Source organism: Homalodisca vitripennis, chromosome 5, assembly GCF_021130785.1.
Source record: "Homalodisca vitripennis isolate AUS2020 chromosome 5, UT_GWSS_2.1, whole genome shotgun sequence".
Classification (NCBI taxonomy): Eukaryota; Metazoa; Arthropoda; class Insecta; order Hemiptera; family Cicadellidae; genus Homalodisca; species Homalodisca vitripennis.
In genome coordinates, this window is record NC_060211.1 from 106,615,411 (window position 1) to 106,638,779 (window position 23,369).

The 23,369-nt window shown below is 31.0% G+C and overlaps 1 protein-coding gene across 2 annotated transcripts; it reads left to right on the forward strand.

Moving 5' to 3' along the window:
* The first annotated feature begins 650 nt into the window (after nucleotides 1–650).
* On the forward strand, nucleotides 651–13,257 carry LOC124362663 (zinc finger protein 239-like). Of its 2 annotated transcripts, XM_046817357.1 has the most exons (7): nucleotides 651–795; nucleotides 2,327–2,490; nucleotides 5,431–5,627; nucleotides 6,025–6,111; nucleotides 6,443–6,523; nucleotides 8,438–8,682; nucleotides 12,770–13,257. In XM_046817357.1, the coding sequence occupies exons 3-7, from the start codon at nucleotides 5,511–5,513 to the stop codon at nucleotides 13,122–13,124; spliced, it is 885 nt and encodes a 294-aa protein (XP_046673313.1). In that variant the 5' UTR covers nucleotides 651–795; nucleotides 2,327–2,490; nucleotides 5,431–5,510; the 3' UTR covers nucleotides 13,125–13,257. The 2 variants fall into 2 exon arrangements, with proteins under 2 accessions (XP_046673313.1, XP_046673314.1); XM_046817358.1 differs by lacking the exon at nucleotides 6,443–6,523.
* Nucleotides 13,258–23,369: the final 10,112 nt, after the last annotated feature.

The window sequence follows — 23,369 nt, forward strand, 5'->3', positions numbered from 1 at the left end:
GCAGCTCGTACTTTCATTTTGAATTAGAGCTGGGAAGTCGTTAGTCAGCAGAATAAACAAACTATAGTAGTGTTGATTACTGTTTAAACGGTTTGATGAAGGTGTTAGTCTTAATTGTCAATTCACAATCCATTGCTATTATAATAATATGGAAAATAAGTAATCCCTTTTTCTCATAATTTTAGTAATATTTTGTGTAATTCAATGTTTTTACTGTTTTTTTTTTGGCAATTATGTTTGTACACAATTTATAAGCTGCATTAATATTCATAATATTCAAGAGTGTCTCTATCAATTGATTTAAATATTTATTGTAAGTTAAGTATCACAAGATCATGTCATTGTATGAAGTAGATCTCTGCATATACCTTAAAACTATTAGCTATTGTTTTAACTAAATATCTTTTTTTAATATTTTGATGTGAAGTACTACTCACATAAAGATTGTCACTATTTGAAGGAATTGGATCCTTCAACAATTTTATTTGTGTCTTGAGTATTCTGAAACTGTTTATACTGTTACAGATTATATAAATCCCAAGCCATTTAATGGTCATAAAATCCCTAAATTATTAAAATTTTGATTATGTAATGTTTTACTCTGTTGTTCTAATTCATCCGTGTCTTGGATCCTTTATCTACCAACATTTCTTTTCTTCCAGTATAATAATATTTAAGATTATATTATAATAAGTTCTTTATTTCTTTACTTTTCAAGTATATTTGTTATTTTGTTTATCAATGATTGTTATATTTGTTTCAGGTTGAGTCAGCACATGAGGTCATAGAAGAAAAGTAAGTTTAAAAGATGTGTGTTATAATTTCTAGAAAATATAAAGATATTCTTAGCTTTGTATTTATAACCACATTTCCATTTTTAGTCCATTATTGGTATTGGATGGTTTGAAATAATAACAGGATAACAGGATTGATGAAATTAACCATTGAGTTGGTATTTGAACTTAATTTTCAATTTTTTAACAACAAATTATTTTGGTAAAACAATTTTTGTTTGTTTTGGTAAAAACATTTGTGTTTACTTTGGTAAAACAATCTATTTAACAAATTATCTCTCCTATTTATCAACCTATTTTCTGAAAGTTAGAATCGTTAGATTTGTAGTTAAATTATCTAATTAAAATTTAATAACTATAATTTTGTTATAATGGGCTGTTTTTAAGATATTTGCACTTAAAGTATTTAAGAAGCCGCTATTTATAAAATATGATATTTTTATGTAATTATGTTTTTATGTCATATAGCTGTATACCATATTTCAATTTATTACAACAAGCTATTTGTAAATTAAAACTACATAATTGAAAAATGCAAAATGGCGGTTGTTTGGGTTATTATTGAGTTTTTGTAAGTTTGCATATATACCTGGTTCAGGCTTGGCTATATTTTGATTCAGGAATAATACCTGGAAAGAGTAGAGAGTTCTGGGACACCCTGTATACACGCACATGCGCATACACACACACACACGACAGACAGACTAATTTTTTTACAAAATCTGCAAATCTGACAAACTGAAGTAGTTTATAACAGAATAAAGTTCTATATGTAGGTATTTTATCACTGTATTTAAGCATAATTGCTTCTGATTAAAAATATAGTATCATCATTTTAAAAGACTAATTATGATCTGTTACTTATGTCTGCCACTGTAATCCTTTACTGTTAGTGCTTGCTAATACCAGCTGCATTTCTGCATGTTGTGACATGAACATGAGTTGCTATCACTGCTAACTATGGTGCAGTTGTCACACAACCAGAGTGTGTGATGGTTACATATTCACAAAATGTACAGCAAAAACTGGTAATTGGCAAGGAGTGTTTCATTAATGAATTAAAACAAAATGAATCCTCTCAATTAAATTAGTTCTAAAAACAAAATAATTGACCAATGTCAAGTACACTGGTTTACTATAGTTTATTGGTAATAGAAAACGTCTTTGGACTGCCACTCTTTAGATGTGTCCCAGCCACATGTGCCTGGTATCCACTCGTGGTGGATGGTGGAGGTGGAAGTGAAATCAGAATGTTCAAAATCTTGTAATGTTGGGTGTCTGGGAAGTTTTAATAACATTTTTAACCCTCGCTCAGTTTTTTTTATAGCGATTAAGTGTTCAAGAACAACAAAACTTTATATTTGAGAAATGGTTGAAAAGGTGTATTTATAATACAGATATATGGTCTAATTTTTATAGATAAGTAAATTTGCAATTCAGTAAGAGGTCGCAGGACATGCCAAGAGGGATAATTTTATAGAAGCCGTGAAATAGAATGTATCCAATTGAAGTAATTATATTTGTGTTTTCAGTAATTCAATTTCATTAGACCTAGATGGGTCATTTCAATGTGATCTTTGTGGAATTCAGTTATCGGAAGCCATAGACCTTCACAATCATATACAAGAAAATCACTTCAACCAGTCTGTACCTCCAAATACAGAATTTTCTGTACATAAAATTTGTTCCCTGTGTGGTGAGTGTTAAATTACTTTATTTATATCACTGTAGACAATATAATATTTTAGCTATATGTAATTGAAACATTTGAAAAAGATTTTCGTATTTACAAATTTGATATTAGCGATTTTTCGCTGTCATCTCTAACTATTTTGATCAACTCCATCTTTGGTAAACTATTTTGGTTAGGTTTATGAAGCAATATGTTCTAGTTTTTCCCATAGAACATAGCACATAAAGGCATGTTTTAGTTTGGTTAGTTTTTTCCTCTAAGTTTTAAGTAGTTATGTGAATTTTTTAACTGCTGACGAAGAATCATATCACAGATTTATTGTTAAAAAAATGTTACAGATTGGTTTCCCCCAATACATTAATTAAATTGTTCACACTAATCAGAAACATTCTGTAATTTAGCACAAATCTAAAAGATAGAAAAACATTTAAATGAGTCATATTCAAAATTAACCACTTTTAACATTTATAACACCATTGATATGAATCCCCACAGACTCCATATGTGATCTACATGTCGTTGATGCTGTTTCCTGTGAAATGTATTTGAAGTTAGTTATATGCAATAGTAACTGTTGCACATACATTGAAATTCAATGTCTTTATTATTGTCCTTCACAATTATGAGTGAAAAGAAGGCATTATCATTCTTCTGGCCAGCACCTGCTGACTGTTATTGATAGAACTTCCCACACACGCTATTGTCACTCGCACATTCATCACAGCGTAAAATGGCCAAACCAATCAACTCTCCCATCGACTGTGAAGTACATAGTGTCATTAGATTTCTTTGGATAAAGTAAATGCAATCAATGTAAATTGTGAACTGTGTTCTGTGCAAGAAGACATTATAGACTATACTGCAATTAAAAATTGTGCCAAATGTTCATGAAGAACAAACAAATGGTCACAGAGAAAAGCAAAGTGTTCGACCACTTATCACCTCGCTAAAGAAAAGCAAAGTGTTTGACCACTTCTCACCTCGCTGAACAAATGAATCATAAGGTTAGGGAAAATCAAAGGTTTACAATCACAGTTCTTCCGCAATATTTCCAATAGATATAAAAGCTCTAATGTGAAATTATGACTAAGAAACTTTTAAATCTTATATTTTGTGTCCGATTCGTACCCAAATTTTTGACTGATGAACTCAAAACAAAGAGAATAGGACCAGCCTTAAAGTTTCTTATTCCGTACCGTGAAGAAGATGATATTTTTTAACCTCGTAGCCACTGGTGATGAGAGACGGATCTCTTATCTTATCAGTTTCGAACAAAAAAGACATTCAGTGGAGTGGAGTGGACATTCATTTCTTAAACAACTTCATTCCTTGTACATTAACGTAACAAGAGCCAAGGAGGTGCGCATGGGTACACCAAATTATATGTTAAATTATAAAGTTAGAACAAAACTGTACAAATCGTATTATTATTATAAATGCATACATTTATTTCATAATGTTCTAAATGTAATTAATGTGTTATGTAGTAATTAAATTATAAATTACTATTTAGATTAAGATTTACATTAGATATCTCAAATAGGTTTCAATGTTATATTTTTCATTTATACCTAAATGTAATACATGACAATGTCTATTACATGTTTGCAATGTGTTTAATGGCAGGATAAAGATCTTGAATCTTGATGACAATTCACAACTAACATACAAAACGTCTCTTTCAGAGTACATAAATGTAGTGATTTTTTTTTTTGTATTTTCTGTCTCACATACTCTCTGTATTTGAGCTGAGAAAGACTTCTTGGAAAACATGTGTAGTAATCATCAGTATTTGAGATTACGTTACAGTATAGAATTAAATCATCCAGAAAGGTTAGTAAATGATAATTTGGGTTTGACTGGTACAGGAACGATTTATCTTTATTTTGGGGAATAAATGCTTACAGTAGGTAGATAAATATATAAAGAAACTAGGTTTCCTTTGTAATTTAATCTAATTGACCTCCCTCCAATCTGTATGTTTATGTTTTTAATTTACTCTTTCATCATCCAACATCAAGTGTCTTACTAAAAGTGTATGATTGTGCAATTTGTGTAATAACAAAGATGTATGATATTAGGATATTTCTTCACACCATTTCATTCTGTTGATTCAATTTATCCAATGAATTAACCAATGTCATTAATATAATTTTCTTTATTTTTATGACAGGAAATTATTATGTGCTACAGATCTGTATTATTAATAATTACTCTTGGTTGACAAAGTATAGATACCCCGAATTTGAAAGTTAACCATAAATTAACTAAATTACATGAAAAAACATAAAACCAATATTTAAAACTTTTATTGTTTTGTGAGGCCTTTCGATAGCGAGGCTATCTTCTTCAGACACATCACAAAAATAAACATAAATTAACTAGTAGAGCTAAATTACAGGAATTGCATTACATTAAAATTTAGCTTGTTCATTTCTTCGTTCAGAAATACAAAGGAAATAATTTACAAACAATAACTTCTAGTTCTTATGTCAATAAATTCAAAAAAGGTACTGGTTTTTGGTGCTTTTCAACCAAACTGCAACTTTGAAAATTCATAACTTGGAAACTTGTGATCCGATTAAGACCATATCATTGTACAAGTATACTGTTTTTGAGTATTACATTTTATAATTCTAGAATCATATGAAAAAATAATTTTTTAAATTACTATCCTAACATGGTGGTTAAAAAAATTTGGCATTGAATCAAGAATCGTTGCCGGCAACTGCTCATTTGAACTTGAAAACTGTCAGACTGTTGACTTGCAACATTGCCCTGTTGTACCACCCTTTCCTAATTTCTAAAATTAATAAGTGCAAAATGATTTTTAGCCTGTATACAAATTTTAGATGTATATATTAATAGAACTTATAATGACACATTTACAATACATAAACCAAAAAGTTGTAAGCTTATGTAATTTTATTCTGTCTCTTTTAGGTCAGTTGTTTGAATCTGATGAGGTGTATGTTTTGCACAAATGTGAAAGTCAACACAAGTGTGAAATCTGCAAGAAGTTAATGCCTACAAAATGCTTACTCAATAGACACATACAGCATTCCTGCAAGCCTTTATATTACTGTCCTCACTGTCATAAAACGTTTTCAGTAAAGCCTTCATTTCTGAAACATGTTCAGGTAATTTTATAAATTAGTACATAACTAATTATATCCTTGATTATTTATTCATTTTGCTTCACTGAACAACATTTAAATTGTATAATTAATTTTGAGAGTCACTTCTCAAATTAAAAATGTCTTTATTTGTTTATTATTATTAGTATAGAAATTAGGATCTAGCAAGGTCTTGTCTTCTATGTGACATGTTAGTTATGGTACTATATTTATTGACATTTTAAAATTGTTTATGTATCGCAAGTGTATTGGTATCCACAAGACGTTTACTTTATATATGGATACTTGATTGTTAATTGATTTTGATTTATAGTATAAAGGTATTTAAGATAAACATTGTGTTCATTTGAACTTTATGTTTGCAAGCTCTGTAAATGCCTCTCACAATGTAATGTTGCAGATTCACACTGGAGAAGCAAACCAAAGTGATTGTCTTGCATGCAACAGAAAACTTCACACTTCTGGGGAAGTAACTGAGCACACATGTGTAAGTTTTTTTTGTATTATATTGTGATACAAAAATCTTATTGAGATAAAGTAATTCATTGTTTGGCTAATTTAGGGAAATTCTAATCAGTCTAGAGTAGACGTAAATTCTAGTTGTCTAATGGGTTCAGTGTTGCTGCAAAATAATCAAGTGAAGCAACGATGGATGTTGCAGCTTCTTAGATGGATAACGGCTGAGTGATTCTCTCCTCACCTACCTGGCTGTGGGTTGTGATTTGGGAAATCACTGTAGCTATGAAACAAAAATGGGTACTGCTCTAAGCCAAGCTAATTATGAATTCATTTAATTATTATTAATTTATTTGTTAAAGGATCAAAATCTCAATGGCAACTCTTCAAAAAAGTACAAATGCTACATCTGCGGACAATCATACAAACGGCAGCTAAATTTGGTAAGTATTAGTGGTTGCTTCATAGGCAATGCATTTATTTGCTGGAATAATGGTAAATGCTTTACACCCTGTTGTTCAGAGGATCACACAGTAATGGCAATTAGAAGATATGAGGCTACTAATGTAGATAAGAAGGCGAACTTGATATTCCTACTGTATAGCAATCACAGTTCCCCTGATTATTAATAGGCTCAACAGTCAAGAGCTCCATTGTGTTAACAATTAGGTAAAAACATGTTGTTACAGTCATCCACCATTACAGTATCATCTGCCCTACACCACAGATCATAACCCTTCTCGTTGATTTGACAATTTTGTGACCAATACAATTGAATTGTATGATATGGTTTGGATTGGTTGGGAAATCGCCCAGGTGCGAGCATTGACCGGTGCCCTCTAAATAGCCAAGCTATAGATAAAAGATTGTTATTCTTTCAGGGTTAAACCAATTCTTACGATCCCTTCAATACAAGTTTGATTACAATTATGAAAAATTATTTTAGCAAAGTATTTACTAATTTTCTAATCTTTGACCTTGTCATATTTAATATGTAATATTGCCGGGAATAGATACTATGGTTAGATGGATGTAGCAATAAAGCTTTGCTGAGAAGACTAGAAGCTTGTAGTAACTGAGCATCACATGACTGACTTTTCATTCACATAATTATTGCTGTGTTGTCCTTCTGTGGAGTGTTGCATGGTCACTGCCGTGTAGGTGAGGATACAGTAATAAGTTTCTTGGTTTATGTCTTTGTTTGAACATCCATTAGCATGTTCTAATGTTTGAACACTGTGTTGTCCTTCTGTGGAGTGTTGCATGGTCACTGCCGTGTAGGTGAGGATACAGTAATAAGTTTCTTGGTTTATGTCTTTGTTTGAACATCCATTAGCATGTTCTAATGTTTGAAAACTTTGTTTGGACTTTTGAGAGTTCTACTAATCTGCTGTTGTTGGTTACTAAAAGGGTCAGTAGGTTGTATGGATGATTTGAATCATTAGAATAATATTTATGGTCTTAGGTTTCTAAGTTTTGTTGACGAAGACAAGGAAGGTGACAGGAGTGGGCCCTTATTTTATTATTGGTTCATGCTAGATGAACTTCTTAAAACCATACTGTGACTGCATTGGTTTACTACAAATATCTAATTTGTTTGATATTTTTGGTTTTCTCACACACAGTCACAGTATGGTTTTAAGAAGTTCATTTAGCAATAATAATAAAATCACTCCTGGCACCTTCCTTTTCTTTGCTGCCATCTTGTTTCTTCTGTAACAATTGCCATTTGCTATTGACCTCTGGTCAGTCGTAGGTGGTTGGTCGACGAATGCAGACCTATTGTGACCTGTACTCTGTAGTTCAGTTTTAATAATTAGTGTTGTGCTTTATTAAGTGCATGTCTTAGAGTTAGTGAAGTTGACACACAACATGGTGGTTGTGATTCCTGACTTAAGCATGTCACAACGCTCTGGTATGATTTGTTTATTTTAACCTAGTTTGTAATTATGTGTTAGTTATTTACCTGAAGAAGAGATCAGATTGCAGATCTCGAAACATAGTGTTACTGATTTTTTTGTATCACTGAACAATGGCAAACGTCCGGAAAAAATCCTGTTTCCTTCATAAATAATATTGTTTTCTGGGTTTTCAAAGTGTCTTCATAATATTGTGTGTTAATATATGCCTTCCAAAATTAGGAGTGTATCTTAACCCTCCCTTCACTTTTGCAGCATGAACTTGACTTCTGTCTCCTGTTTTCTTTTTTCTCGACATGATTTAATTTTTTTTTTGTCCTCTGTACGTACTTCAGTGATATTTCCTTTACCCAAATATGAAATTGTAAATACAATAATCAACTTTATTGTATATCCATGTTCGGTTTTGCATTGCATAAAGTGGTATACTATTTTCAGGCAAAACATTGCTTACAACATGAACCAAGGGCTGATTGGAAATTCAAATGTCAACACTGTGATGAAATTTTTGAAAAAGAAAGAACTCTTCATACACATTATGAAAAAATTCATAAAATGCCAAAATCCTGGATCTGTCGGTTCTGTGGCAAGTCATTATCAACCAAACTCAGTGTACAAATTCATGAGCGTATCCACACCCAAGTAAAGCCATATGTATGTGAATGGTGTGGAAATGCATTCAGGTAAGTGTAATTTGTGTTCTTGTTTAGTTTTTTAATGCTATTTAAATTTTTTAAAGGCCAGATACAATAGTTACGAGGTATAAAAAATTGTGTGCATTTGGTCTTGTTACAGTGTGAAAAATAACTCCACACCTGCAAACCATGAATTGTTCAAGATAAACAAATTATTTTCATAATAATGTTATTAAAAATATTATTATTATAAACTCGTTTCTGATCCTTGTATCTAAGATTTCATAGTAAAATATTTCTTTTCCTATAAACCAATAAAAATTTGCTTGTTAGACGGGAGCAAAAAACATGTCACAATTGAAAGGTATCAGCTATTTATCCCGGTTTGTGCAAGTGTACCTTTTAAGTGGTCATGATCACTTATACGTTGACGAATTTCATTGAAAAATTACCATTGCAATTGTTATAAAAACTTCAAAATAGTTAACATTTTGTAAATTTTGCATCGCAAAACAGCTGATACCTTTCAACTGACAAAATGTTTTTTTGCTCCCGGCTTTTTAGCATAACAAAATGTTTTTTTTAGCATACTTCTAAGGTGATTGTGCTTATTTATGTGTTGATGGATTTCATTAAAAAAGTACCATTGGAATTGTTCTAAAAATTACTAAATAGTTGGTATCTTATACATTTTTTATAACTAAACTGGTAATTTTGTTATTTGACTATAACATTTTCAATAGGGGCAACTTTGTTAATATTAAAGCAAATGCCATGGTTTTTATTTTCCTTTTATTTATTACTACGTATGTGCAAAGTATAGTTATCTGCAGCTTTATTAGTTCTTGACATATTAATTTTATCGAAAAAAAATGGGGATTAGTGACTAAACAACATATTATTTTCTCGACCTATAGGGCATATTTTGCTTGGAGTGATGAATACTATCAGCCACAGAAGTTTTTGACACCCTTTTGTGAGCAATATAAGCTGCATAAACTAGTAAAATATTCCTGGTTTATTAATTCAGTAATACAGCCGACAACTAAAGTAATTCTTTCAAAGCAAACTTTTAAGGAGTCGAAGACATCAAAATTTCATTTTAAATGATTGTTTACATAAACTAAACTGTTTATTGTAATATATATGAGGTTTGTCCAAAAAGTATTCAACCTTGTTATGCTGGCTGATTATTATGTCAGTCAGACCACACCAGCAAAAGAGGGCAGATACTTTTCTGACAAACTTTGTGTGTTTGTATGTAAAAAGTTTTATTTTGAATTAAACTGATTGTAAAGAAGTAAAATATGATTAAATCATCGTACAGAAGGACAAAATAAAATTATTTCTTTTGAATCAGTTTTGGAAAAATGTGTTTGTAATTGCAAAGGGTAATAAGCTTTTTTAAGTTTTTGAAACCATGAAATTATAGTACTTTAAAACATTTTAAATAATTTTACATCTGAATCTTTCTTAAAACTACATTTAAAAAAGATTTTTATGATCAAACGCTAGGATTTTCAAATTTGTTTTTGGCTTCTAAAGTGTAGTGTTATGCACCCCTTTACAGGAACATGTTCTATTCACTGTCACATATGACTGTGGCTATTGCAAGATATTGGTACGCAATGGTAATGCAATTACTTTGTACGTTTTTGTGAAAATTCTTGTATTAAGTTAGTTTAATTTAACAAAGAATACATTTTAGGTGATCTTTGGACTTGTACATTTACTAAAAAAATCAAGGATTTGTGATCATAATAGACATTAACAACATTCCATTTTACATATTAGACAACACTTGGGTTTCCAAGTGGCACAGTGTCTGACATTAAAATTGCCATCACATACCAGTGTTATTGCCCATGCCTCATTTCGTCTGGTTATCCATAGTGCAGTATGCTGATATGGGAATATGGATTGTCTGCACAGTTGCGGCTGGCGACATTTTTTGTATATTATTTTGTGTTCCAAGAAAAAGAAAATAAATTGAACTTTAGCAACTTAAAGATTTGTTCAACTCTAAAATGCCCGTATTGAGATCAAAATTTCTTTAGCAACATTGTGGTTCAATATGCACTTCCTGGTACACCCAATTTTATCAAAAAGTTGTTGTTTATTTAAATCTAGACAGTAAATTGGCTACAACTTAAAAATTTGATATGTGAACATTGTTTTTAATCAAGCCATCAATGTTTTGGATTAAGCCTACACATTGAAAGTGTGCTGTTCAGTTTTCTGTCTAGTTTGTGAGAGAGGGGAGTTTATTATGTCCTTCCCCTCTTACCACCACCCTACCCTGGTTGGATACAACTATTCTGTTTGCCCATCCTTTCCTCATAATCAAATTTGAATGATGATCTAATTAGTAAACACTGTTCACACATCTATTTTTAGAGTATTGTAATTTTCGTTACTATATAGTTGTGGAAAAATCACTAAATAATAATTTTGTTACTGTTACTATGAGTCATTTAGAGCCAAGCTACCATTAACATGACTATTACGTAGTCATGTAATTATTATATCCGTTACAGATAGCAAGGAATAACAAACCTAAGCTAGTTGTTTGTTCAAATGCTTTTTCAACTCCATTTAGTTTTAAATATACATATTTTTGTTGAAAAGATTTAAGATAGAGCTACAAAACTTGGTACATAGTTACTGAACATAACAATCTAATTTAACACATATCTAATGATTTGCTTCCTCAGGGTGCTGGCTCTCAAGGAGTCAGAAGAAAATCTTAAATGAAAGCATAGGTTGGTATGCACATCAAATTATAGGACTTTATTAATAGAGTACAATGTCGTAAACCCGAGCTCAAACGAACACAACCGAGCCAAAAATGGCAGCCGTTCAAAGCCAGTATCTGTCAAATAACTTTATCTCTTAGGCCTACCATGGTTCATTCATGATCCTTGTGTGATTTATTGTCACTCCCTCTCAGTAATGGAACTTATTATTGTACAAAACTATTAATTGGAAGCAGTTTTGCATTATTAACGTTAAAATTAAACAACTCGTCAGTTTATTATTTACACTGCTTAATTGCAAATTCAAGCTATCTGTGAACGACTGGCATCTCTGGCTCGGCTTTCCATTTGAGGTTGGGTTTGCGGTGTTGTACTCTACTAATTAATTAAGGTCTTTAATTTGATGTGGATACTAACATATGCTTACATGTGAAATTGTCCTCTGACTCCTTGTGGCCTGTCCCCCTGAGGAAGTAGCATGGGTCACTGGATATATGTTAAATTATATTTTTTTTATTTCCAGTAACTTTATACCAAGTTTTGTAGCTCTATATTACATCTTTTCAAAAATATTTAAACGTCCTGGGACTTTTTGGACACCTTGTAAGCATATTGTGTGTGTTTATAAATAAATAAATAAATGATATAAAATTAGAACTACTGTTTAAATGAAGAGAAGACTGGAAAAGCTGTGAAATAATTTCAAAAGTATAACTGTATATATGTATTAACATTAAATGTCAACATTATTGCATGAATATAAATGTATAAAACAGATTATAATAGATTGTCAGTTCATATATTAAATAGATGTCAATATTATCTAAATCCAAGCAATAATCAACATGTCATTGCCGACAGTATGAACAAGCAATTGAAGCAAATGTATAAAAAAACTCTATATTATCTGACCAAACTTCTTGTAGAATACTTTGTGATGATTGATCAGACATACCCGAGCAACCAATAAGTAATAAAATTACAAACATTCATGTGAAATTTTAAAAATGATTGTGATCAAACAAAATACATGACAATGATTCTCTAATGTTTAAATAAACTTTAAAATACTAGATAAAAATATTATATAAGTCTGCATATTTTGGGTTATAACACATGTATACCAGAATCTGGAGGTTATAAAGCAGTTGAGTAACACACTGTTGTACTATTAGAAGGTTGATACTGACCCTGTGGACTTAAAGGTTAAGAACTTCTAGAATTTTAGGAACATTGCAAACTGTAGTAAATTAAAAAATAAAAATGTGTCTATTGTCAGTTTATTGTGGGTTCCTATTAGTGATTGAGTCTAATTAGATGCTTTAGTTGATTGAGATGACAGTTTTATTGAAAAGTAATGTCCATTAATATTTTTATAGGTCAAAAGCCAATCTTATCCAACACCATGCTAAACACACCGGGATCAGGCGACATAAATGCCCAGTTTGTGGAAAGATGTTTTCACGCACATTTTTCTTAAAGACCCACCTGCGGGTTCACACAGGCGAGAGACCCTATCAGTGCGATATATGTGAGCAGAGATTCACCCAGGTGGGTGACATGCGGAGACACCGAAAGCGACACGACAACGCTTCCCAATCTCAGTCACAACCGACCGTCATCATTGTGCGGAGAAGTGGGCAGGTCGCTCAGTCATCTGACCTGCCCGTTGTTGCATTCGACTCCATTCCAATTGAGACTGTCGAATTGAAAATTGAAAGTTCACCAGCATGAAGACGATTTTAATTTAAATACAAACAATAATTTGTGGATTTAAAATTGCATGAATTAACTTTTCTAAGATGAGTTTGAATTTTAGTGTGTGTAATAAACTACTTGTGAAAATAAATTAATTTTATACTGTGTATTTATTGTTAAAACTATTCTCCAGTTTGAAGTATATACCTCTCTTTATAGCTGGACTCTTGACTGTTAGTAGATTAGAGGATCTCTTCACCATTACTTTTAATAGTTTTTGTTACTGTATTGTTCCTTAACATGTTGATTACTGCGGCTGAAAATAATAATGCTATTAAAAGTGTAAGTAAATGGAATTTTTTCTTTTACTATAAGAAATATATGAAAAACAACTTACAGTAGTTACTCAAAATCTTGGTGTGCGATAGAAAAAAACTCTAAGTACAGTAATGATAAAAGTATAATGGGAGATTGTAAAATATTAAAAAATCAAATGTCAACCCTCTATAGTGTTTCCATTTTAAAATCTATTGCTGTTGGTCATCTCTAACAATTATATTACATTTTAAGAATTACCAGAAAAATTGTTAATTATTTACAAAAATCAATCATACAGATATATTTATTGCAGGAAATGATACCAATATTTCCAGTATTCTTTGGTAAAATAAAAACTACAACTAATAAAAAAACTCTTAATTGATAATAATTATAACTAATAAAAATAAAAGTATTTAACTGTTTTTGGTGTAAGAATACTTCAGTAATATTAAGAATACTTCAATGTGAATGTTGGTTGAGTTCTATTCCACCCTCGGCTTAGTGCAGCTTCTGAAATCTGACGTCATACAGATGCAGAAACAAACGTACTTATAGTATAATGGAGCTGAACTCAATATTCTCAATGAATCAACCCTTCCCACCATAGTTTCATTTGTAAGAAGACGTTTTCCTAAAAACATAAAATGTATTTTATATTTGATTTACTTTTACTGTCGACAAAAAATTACTTTGCATTGGCCTTGTATTAAGAAATACGTGTTATTTTAGGATTCAATCAAAATTAATTTTAAATCTTTAAGAATATCTACTGTGACAAAATGATGATGTTTCTCCTAGTTCAAGTGATAACGATCAAATACTGGTTCCTAACTGAAGGTATAATTGGATTGCAATATGTGAATCATACAGTTAATGGCGTTGTGGTATGTAACCAACCACAGTCGCCTTGAAATGTAAACAATTGCAATATCTGGAAATTATTTCTGCCAAATTAAAAAAATAGGCACTATCTGCCATTGACATGAGTAGGTAACTCCTGAAAGCAGGGGAGGCTAGTTCTGTTCCAACCTCTTCAAGTGAAAGAGGACAGGAGAGACAATATTTCCTCATGTTTAGGCTTGAAAAGACCTTTAATATCAAAGTCGCTATTAGCTCAAGGTAGTCAAAGGTGTTTATGCTTCATCTTTAGTCACATAACTCACAAGGTAACCTAAGTATGACATTTCAGTTGAAAAAAATGGTATCGGACGAAGAACTTCTGTAATTTTGTTCCCTTAATGACAGAGAACAAAATAAAAGTCAGAAAAAATATTGGATCTGACATTTTACAAAATCTTTGGAACCATTGTGCCAAAATTGATTGATTTTTCTCCATTTCTAAAATTAAATCTTCTGTATTTACATCATTGTCAATAAATTAAGACAATTATTTTATTTTTTCATTCTGCTTTTTTTAACTCTCACATTTTATTTCTCTACTAGCACTTAATACAAAATGGTATATATCATCAGAGATCAGAGTGATTTTGAAGTAGAATATTAAACAATAAAGCTCATGTACATATGCACTGTGAAACAGTGATGTCACCAGTGACTCTGGCTAATAGGCTGTGTTTACAACAGTGCCCTAGAACACTTCTGAGCAACAAATTGTTGCCTGGTGTGTGACAACAGTCTGTCACCAGTTACTCGTCGTGTCACTAGTTGCTTTCAGCTAATTAGATACATTTAGTATAATGATCTGCTACTCCATCAGTAACTGGTAACATAACTAGTTGTATTACTAGTTACTCTTGGCTAATAGCGGCTTAAGGGAGTATCACCCACTCCAACAATCATCCTCTGCAGTTAGCTAAGCAATTCATAAGCCCTTTTTAACGTAAGATTTCAACATTTGTAGTTGTTGCATTGCCCAGATTTAAGTGACACATGTTTTTGCTGTACCAAGTATATGTTTTACTGGCAGATATAAACTAGCCAAAAGTGAACACTCTTAGGGAGTTTTAGAACTTACTTTCACCATATATTTTGAATCAAGAAAACCATAATTTACAAACCTAAAATTATAAAATATGTATTATCTTGACTGGCTATAGTGTCAAAGACTACAGACTCTAGTTGTCTGTATCTATTTTTAATTTATCGTGTTTTTTTATATTACAGGAACTTTTATATAAAGATCTCATTCAATCATAATATATAAACATTATTGGATGGAGGTATTCTCTTTATTTTTGGAAATAAGAAAAGTCTCACAGAGCCACATCTGGAGAATAAGGAGCCTGGAACATTGTTACAGTGCTGTTTATTGGCCAAACATTCATGAACAAGCATTGTCATGGTGTAAAAGCCTAAATTATTATGCCGTAAATCCGTGTTTTTCCAGACTGCTTCACGCGTTGAAGCACAGATAGTACTCCTTATTGACTTTGTGGCAAGAACTAATGATGCATTATGCCATTAAAATCAAAGAACACAGTGAGCATAGCCTTCACATTCGACTGCACTTGTCGAGCCTCTTTCGGCTTTGGTGGTTCAGAATGCTTCCAAAAGGATGACTGAGCCTTAGTTTTGACGTCATATCCATAAACTCGTGTTTCGTCACTTGTTATAACAAATTTCAGAAATTCTGCATCATTGTTGACTTCATTTAGTGACTCCTGAGTAACTTTTCTATTCTCCTCTGTTTTTGTACGAAAGTCAACAATTTTGGAACAAATTTTACTGCCACATATTTCAGACCCAAAACATAAAAAAAATATCATGGTATAAGCAAATCAATATGCGAACATCATCAGCGATTTCTCTCATCAAAATACACCGATTGCTCACACCATTTCTTTAAATTTTTCATGTTTTCATCGGTTGTTGATGTGCTGGGATTATTCATTTTCAATGTCTTCACGGATATCTTTGAAACGTTTATACCACTTATAAATCCTTGTTTTACTCATAGCAGACTCATCATGGACCTGTAGTAACATTTCCCACACTTTGTTATACTTTATTTAATTTTTCACACAAAATTTGACAAAAATTCTTTGATCCAATTTTTTTAACAAACGAAAATCACCGACTTCAGTAATCACGTCTAACCTTAGTAGCTGCCACTGAAAAAGTAAACAATGAATAGTTGGAAATTGTATTATACCTTAGGATCATGAGAATCAATATATTTAAAAAATCTGACTCTCAAACCTGTGAAACTTCAAAATTTCAAATCTGTAGTTCATTTCATTCCAGAGATGCCTTGCAGCCAGATAGACATAAATATAAAACAAGTTGATATGAAAATTACGCATCATAGTACTCATTCTTGTAGAAATAAAGTTTCATGTAAAATTTAAAGTCTATATATGAAATCTCATTTGACATATCTCGCCACTTGATACATTTAGATTTATGTTCATTAAATTGGGTCTCATATCAGTAAGTGTACATATCAAGTCACTAGAAAATTATTTATGTGTTCAGATAGTTAGGCAACATATTATGTTAACATGTTGTATGTTTGAATCTCTTATGTGTGTATTGAGTTTATTTACAAATTTATTTATTCTGTTGTTTTAAGTTGCCAACATGGTTACCCATAAGACCAATGTAAAAATATTCGCTAACATTCAGCCAAATCCCACTGAGTGACATGCACCATCACTGAAATCAGTGATCCTCATATAGAAATCAAGGTTCATAGACAATTCCAAGTCTATAAGTCAGTTTGTTTTCGAGATGTCATGCTGACAGAAATGACATTTTTCCAGCCCCACAAGGCTTTGCTAAAACTCAGCCAATTAAATAATAACAGTGAATTATACATTTTAATACTCAATGTAAAACTGTATTTTTAAAAACTAGTCAATATAATGTTTAATAATTACTTTTACTACCTAGAATACTCAATTAATTCACTGGTTGCCATGTAATAATATTAAACCGGAATTTAGACTTTGACAATGCTTGTAAACAAGTCCTCCTGACAGTAATGATTTATTTGTATTTATTACAACAATTCAGAAGACTTCAAATTAAAGCTGTAAACTCATGACAAGGTCACCAATACACTGAAGTCATAACTAATCTTTATGTTTATGAGAATAAAGAGAGTCTTGTCTTGTCAACTAATTATTAATTTTAGCACTGATCAAGCTACTAAATATTTCGAATCTACCAGTTTGTGTCCGGTTGTATTTATAAAATAACTCATTGCCATGGGTGCTGGCAGAAGGGTGCACTCACACCTCCTGTCTCTGGAAAGATTGTCTTACAATCAGAGAAATCTGTAAGATAGAAACATTTATAATATATAACTTGTTGTTCAATTAACATTATTACAGATAGTGGTATATTTAATACAAAAACATTTAGTTTTGTTTGGTTTATTCCACAACATTAGATTGTAGATCATTCAAGATTCAAAATGTCTTTATTAGTCATTAAGCAACATAACAACTTACAATAGACTCCGTCAAACTATTGGGCAGTAAGTAATAAATAAAAAATAATAATTTTAGAATTAGAGACTTGAGAGCTTGACTGACGGGGCTCATGCTCACTGCTGTAGATATTTGCGGACCTTTTTTTATCATTGTAGTCTTGTTAATTCTACCTTATTGTTAAGATCAAACACATGTGGGGAATTAGTAATGAATATTCAAAGAACTGACAAACTTGCATTTCTAATTTGTATTACTCACATCCACTCATGTACTGAGTTTTTAAAACTATTGAAACACAACACAGGACAAGCTTTTCTTTATTTGTTTGTACTTATATACAGCCTCAGTAATTTTCACGAATTAAGCCTCTGAAACAAAATCACCATAAAGTAGTGGAAATAAAACTAGTATTCCCATGTAGTCTTTCAATGTTTAAGTTAGCTTGTATTAATAAACGAAACAATATAACCATAACTGTTGTAACTTTTTTGTGACTAGTAGCCTAAGTTAATGTGTTATACTAAAAATTATACAAACTTGTTTTATTATTTCATGTTTCCAGTCCTTCATCAAATTTCTATAAAACTCAATCGCATACTAGCAAAGACTTCTTATGAAATATACCAAATGTTTGTGAAAAACTAACCTATTGTTACCCGTTTAAGTCTTATTTACCATCAGCTGTATATCATTATTGTACCTTGTACATGCAAAAAAATGACCAGAATCGGTTGTTCACACTGTTTAATCTGTATTGGCAATCCATAAGAATAAGAATATGTTTATTGTCATAAAGCTTACACAAGTCATGTATAAAAAAAGCCAATGTGAAAAAATTGAAAAATAATCCCTTTCAATTGACATAAACTACACATATACAAATCTGTATGCTTTAATTATTCTGTTTAATTGATGTATGTACTTAAGTACATGGAAAGTTGATGTGGTGAGTAATAATAGAAGTATTTGCTACTTGAACATTAATAATTTGTTGGAATTTAATCCTTTTCACCTGGGAGCACCCAAAAACTATATTATTGTCTGCAGAGTTACTCACCAAACAAATGGGCGAACAATTTAATGTCCGACGATTCCATGTTTTGAAATAACATGTATCCGCTCAAAATATATATATAAATAAATATACAGCAGTAATAGAAAAAGAACAAAAACTGTCTGTTCTCTTGCCAAGAGGAATGCTACCCAATGTGTTTTCCCAAACATATTTACAGTCAGGCCCACCCATTATTTTTAATAAGCCTTCCATTATTGTAAATATATAAATCAGTGTTAGCACAGATTTGTAAATACAAGTATCACTACAAGATCAAAGAAGCTGAAAAGAAAGCAAACAGAAGCTATATTGATGAATCTAGTAACCAGATTCGAGTCTTGTGGAATATTGTAAATAAAAATAAATCTATAGGTAATAGTAATGTGGGCCTAAATGCTGTTACTCCTGATTATGTAAATACTTTTTTTTTGTAAATGTGGCAAGTGAAGCTAAGCCAAAATCAAGGAATGTAAATATAGGATTAACTCTTAACCAGTTTTTGACTAATTTTAAGATTCCAGACAATGTACATGATTTTAGTTTAAAATGTGCAACTGAAAAATGCATTTGCTAAACAACAAATTATCTTACATTGAATTTACACTGCAGTCAAATGTCTACTATTTTATTTTATTTATATCATTGTGCTACAATGTAATTGACTTATGTGACAAAGCCTATTGTAACATATGTTATTTAACGGCAATAAACGAATTGATTGAATTGAATGTGCTTTAAAAGTAGTTAGGCAATTTAAAGTGAAAAAAGTAGAGACCACTTTGGCTTGTCCAACACCCTGGTTAAAGAACCCATTGCTTACTTTGTACTGTTTTAGTCAATAGGTGTGTACATCAAGGTAATTTTCCTAATGTTTTAAAAATAACAAAAATCCTTCCTATCTTTAAAAAAAATTAAAAACAGATCAATTAAGCAACTATAGGCCAATAAATTGCACTTGTTCCTCCTCTAAGGTAATGGAAATAATAATAGGTAAGCAACTAATGAATTACCTAGAAACAAACAAGTTGATCATCAATTCTCAATTTGGTTTTAGGAAAGAGCTCTCCACCATTCCTAAACCATAACATATGCCTTAATTAGTTTAGTTGACAAGTTTTGGAGTCCTTTGAAAACAAGGCCTATGCTGCAGTGATGTTCTATGATATCAGCAAGGCCTTTGTTGTGTGTCACATGAGCTTCTTCATTTTAAGTTAAAATATAAAATGTATCACTTGTACTTTTTGAATCCTACTTAGGAATAGAGTTCAATATATCTCCTTAAATAATATGGGTTCTTGCATTTTACCTGTAAATATTGGAGTGCTCCAAGGGCCTATCTTTGAGTCTTCACTTTTTTTAGTAATGGTTTAATGACAGCGCATGTGCGACGTTCGTCATCCTGTATGCAGATTAGCAGATGATATTACCATCATCAACATACAGAAGATTAGCAGTCAAGCTTTGATATTAGCAAAATTTTGTTCAAAATTGGATTGGTTGACTGCTAATGAATTGGTTTTAATGGAAGACAAAACTTCCACAGTTCTTTTTAGAATTAAAGAGAAATCTGGCCCGGTTGATAGTATTCCAAAATTTCTAGGATTCACCTTAGATCTCACGCTTAACTGGTCACTACATATAATTAGCCTCAAAAAAGCTGAGCAGAGGTATTTATGCTCTGAAGCGTCTGTGTGGTGAGTTGGATCAGGATAGTCTGCACCAAGCTTACTGTGGCCTGTTCCTATCTTGTGTGATGTATGGGTTGATAGCATAAGGTAGTCCATGCACAGGATGTATTTCTTGTTCATAAGAAAGCAATTCGTTCTATAGCTAGAGTTGGCAGGTTTGAACACTGCAGAAATTTATTTAAAGATCTTGGACTACTAACCTTATTTTCCTTGAATATTACCCAATATTAGATTTATGTACAGAAAAATGGAGACATGATACAGCAAAGAGATGAGATCCATACATATGAAACTAGTCTAAGAATTTTGTTGACAAGCCTCAAACTAGACTCCACAAGAGTGATAAGAGCCCACTGATTATGTCTAGTAAATGCCTTAACTTTCTCTAGAGATGAGGCAGCTTAACAATGCTAGCTTTAAGATAAGATTTGAGGAATTTCTGTTAAAAAAAATCCTTTTTACTCTATCCAGGATTTCATGAATAGAAAGTGGACAGTCTTAGACTCTTAAGGTATATCTAAGAAATTAATGTTGTGTTAACATTTATGTCTTACCTGTGTATGATTGAATTAAATATTTGTATAGCTAATAAATTATTCTAATTTGTATTTTTATTTATTTTTCTAAAAATTGGCACATAATTTTATTTTGTCTTATTATAAAATTATTATTTCTTCCTCTAAGGGTATAACATTTTGGTAAATTATAGCTGATTAAATTCAGAATTAAAATATTTGGGTTGAAATGGTAAAGTTGTTATTATTTCTTTTAGTTTTAAGGCTTTAAAGTTATTTTTAACATTAAACTCAATTTATAACCCCAAAAACACATGATAGCAAATTATTACATTCCTTTGATAAACTTAACAAGTTCTCTATTTAGTTAGAGAATTTAATTATGAAAATGTTGGTACTAGAAACACTACAACACTGAGTAGAAACTGGAAAATCATTTGATATACAAAAACAAAAAAATAAAGCAGTGTCCATATGACAGTTCTATGAGACTTTAAAAAGATAATTATAATGAGCGTACCAGTTTTAAGAGACAATGATTGTTTCTTCTGGGTTAAATAAAACTTTGATTACTACTCATAAAAATGTTTTAATTTCACCCAATACAGACTAATATTTTAAAAGTGTTAAGTGTAACAAGAATAACATTTATAAATAAATAAATATTTATAACAATATATAATATACAATATATAATATACATTTTAAAACATTTCAAACTTTTATCACAGCATAATTTTTTACAAATAATTTTACTTGGTTTATTAACTTGTCTAACGGTGGTTTGATACAGATTCTCAAACTGAAGTAGTGTTGTATTAGTATCTGACACAATACATGTTGAATACTATTGAACATGAATCTCGTGTTAAATAGTATGTTTCACACAAGAGTTGCAAACATCTGTTCAACTGCCTTGAACTGTTACCTAGAATAGACATATTATTAATCATCATCATCATCATCATCATCTGACGTTTCCGTTATCACATATTATTAATAATACTTCGAAATATTTATTTATAATTTCAACTCAGAGAGTTTTAGAACCATCCAACATTAAAATTCATAGTGACATTAGATACAGTAATGTATACATTACTACATCATGTACCATAGTGAAACTTGTAGTTCACTTTGACTTTATGCATAATGGCTATCATAACATAATAGTTATGTAAAACGCAACTTAATTATATATCACAGAAAATAAAACAAACTAAGCTTTCAGTTTCAGACAAACTAAGCTCATTACAAGTAAAGATAATCTAATATGGAGACCCATTTCTATTATTGTTATTAAAATCCATTGTGCAAAACAGGAACTGTTACTGTTATCACTGTTATGTGCGTGAGTCAATTGTTATGTTACAAATGATGGAGTTACTAGTCAGACAACTCGTTAATATACTATTGAATATAACAAAATTATGGTTTATATCAACATAAATCATAAAAAATTATGAATACGACATATTGTTTATTACAGTTGACACATTACTCAATTTAATTTATTTTGCAAAAAATGTTCTTCAAGAATCACCACTAAATAGATATGCATTGTTGTTAACATTTATTTTAACCTCTTATTGTTAAAACGAATATTAAAAGAAGTATTTTTAGGTCAATGGTTGTCTGTAAAAACACTTTTATATTTCTAACTCAAAGCAAATTAAAATTACATAAGTTGGATTTTTAGGAAATGCTCCCAAAGTAAGTACATTTTCACAGCGTTTAAAGCTTGTACCTGGGCGTACATGCATGTACGGACAATACACGGTCCCACAGCTTGCTCCAAGATCAGTCAAGGGTTCAAAACTTATAAAAACTGCTAGGATATTCAACTTTTTTCTTTAGATTATTGATACTTCAAACCCAGTTGGTGTGTTTAAATTTGAAATAGGATCATTAATATTTATTATGATTAATGTTTTATTAGAGTGATTAAATTAGTTTCCAGGTTCTTGACTTTAAATAAACTTGTTAATTGTGCACTATTGAATACAGTCTGATTCTTTGAGCTGTCCATGTGGAGATGTGCACAAGCATCTCTACAACTAATAAACACATTTGAATTTTTAAAGTTGATTTTGAATATCAAAAGGTCTACACAAAAGAGATTTTTATTAAGTTATTATATTATTTGATGGAAAACATCTTTAATCAAATAACTTATTTAATTTCAAAGCTCAAAACTGTATTATAATTAATTAGTTAACTATAAAAAACTCAATTTGGAAAAATGCAAATTCCATTTCACTGCATGTCATATGTACATCAGTAGTACAACTAGTAAAAGGAGAGCT

Excerpts from the sequence above, each read along its gene's own strand:
- LOC124362663 (XM_046817357.1), top strand. The coding sequence starts at position 5,511 with ATGCCTACAAAATGCTTACTCAATAGACACATACAGCATTCCTGCAAG. Across the intron at positions 5,628-6,024 it reads CATTTCTGAAACATGTTCAG|ATTCACACTGGAGAAGCAAA; the intron begins GTAATTTTATAA and ends GTAATGTTGCAG. Across the intron at positions 6,112-6,442 it reads AAGTAACTGAGCACACATGT|GATCAAAATCTCAATGGCAA; the intron begins GTAAGTTTTTTT and ends TATTTGTTAAAG.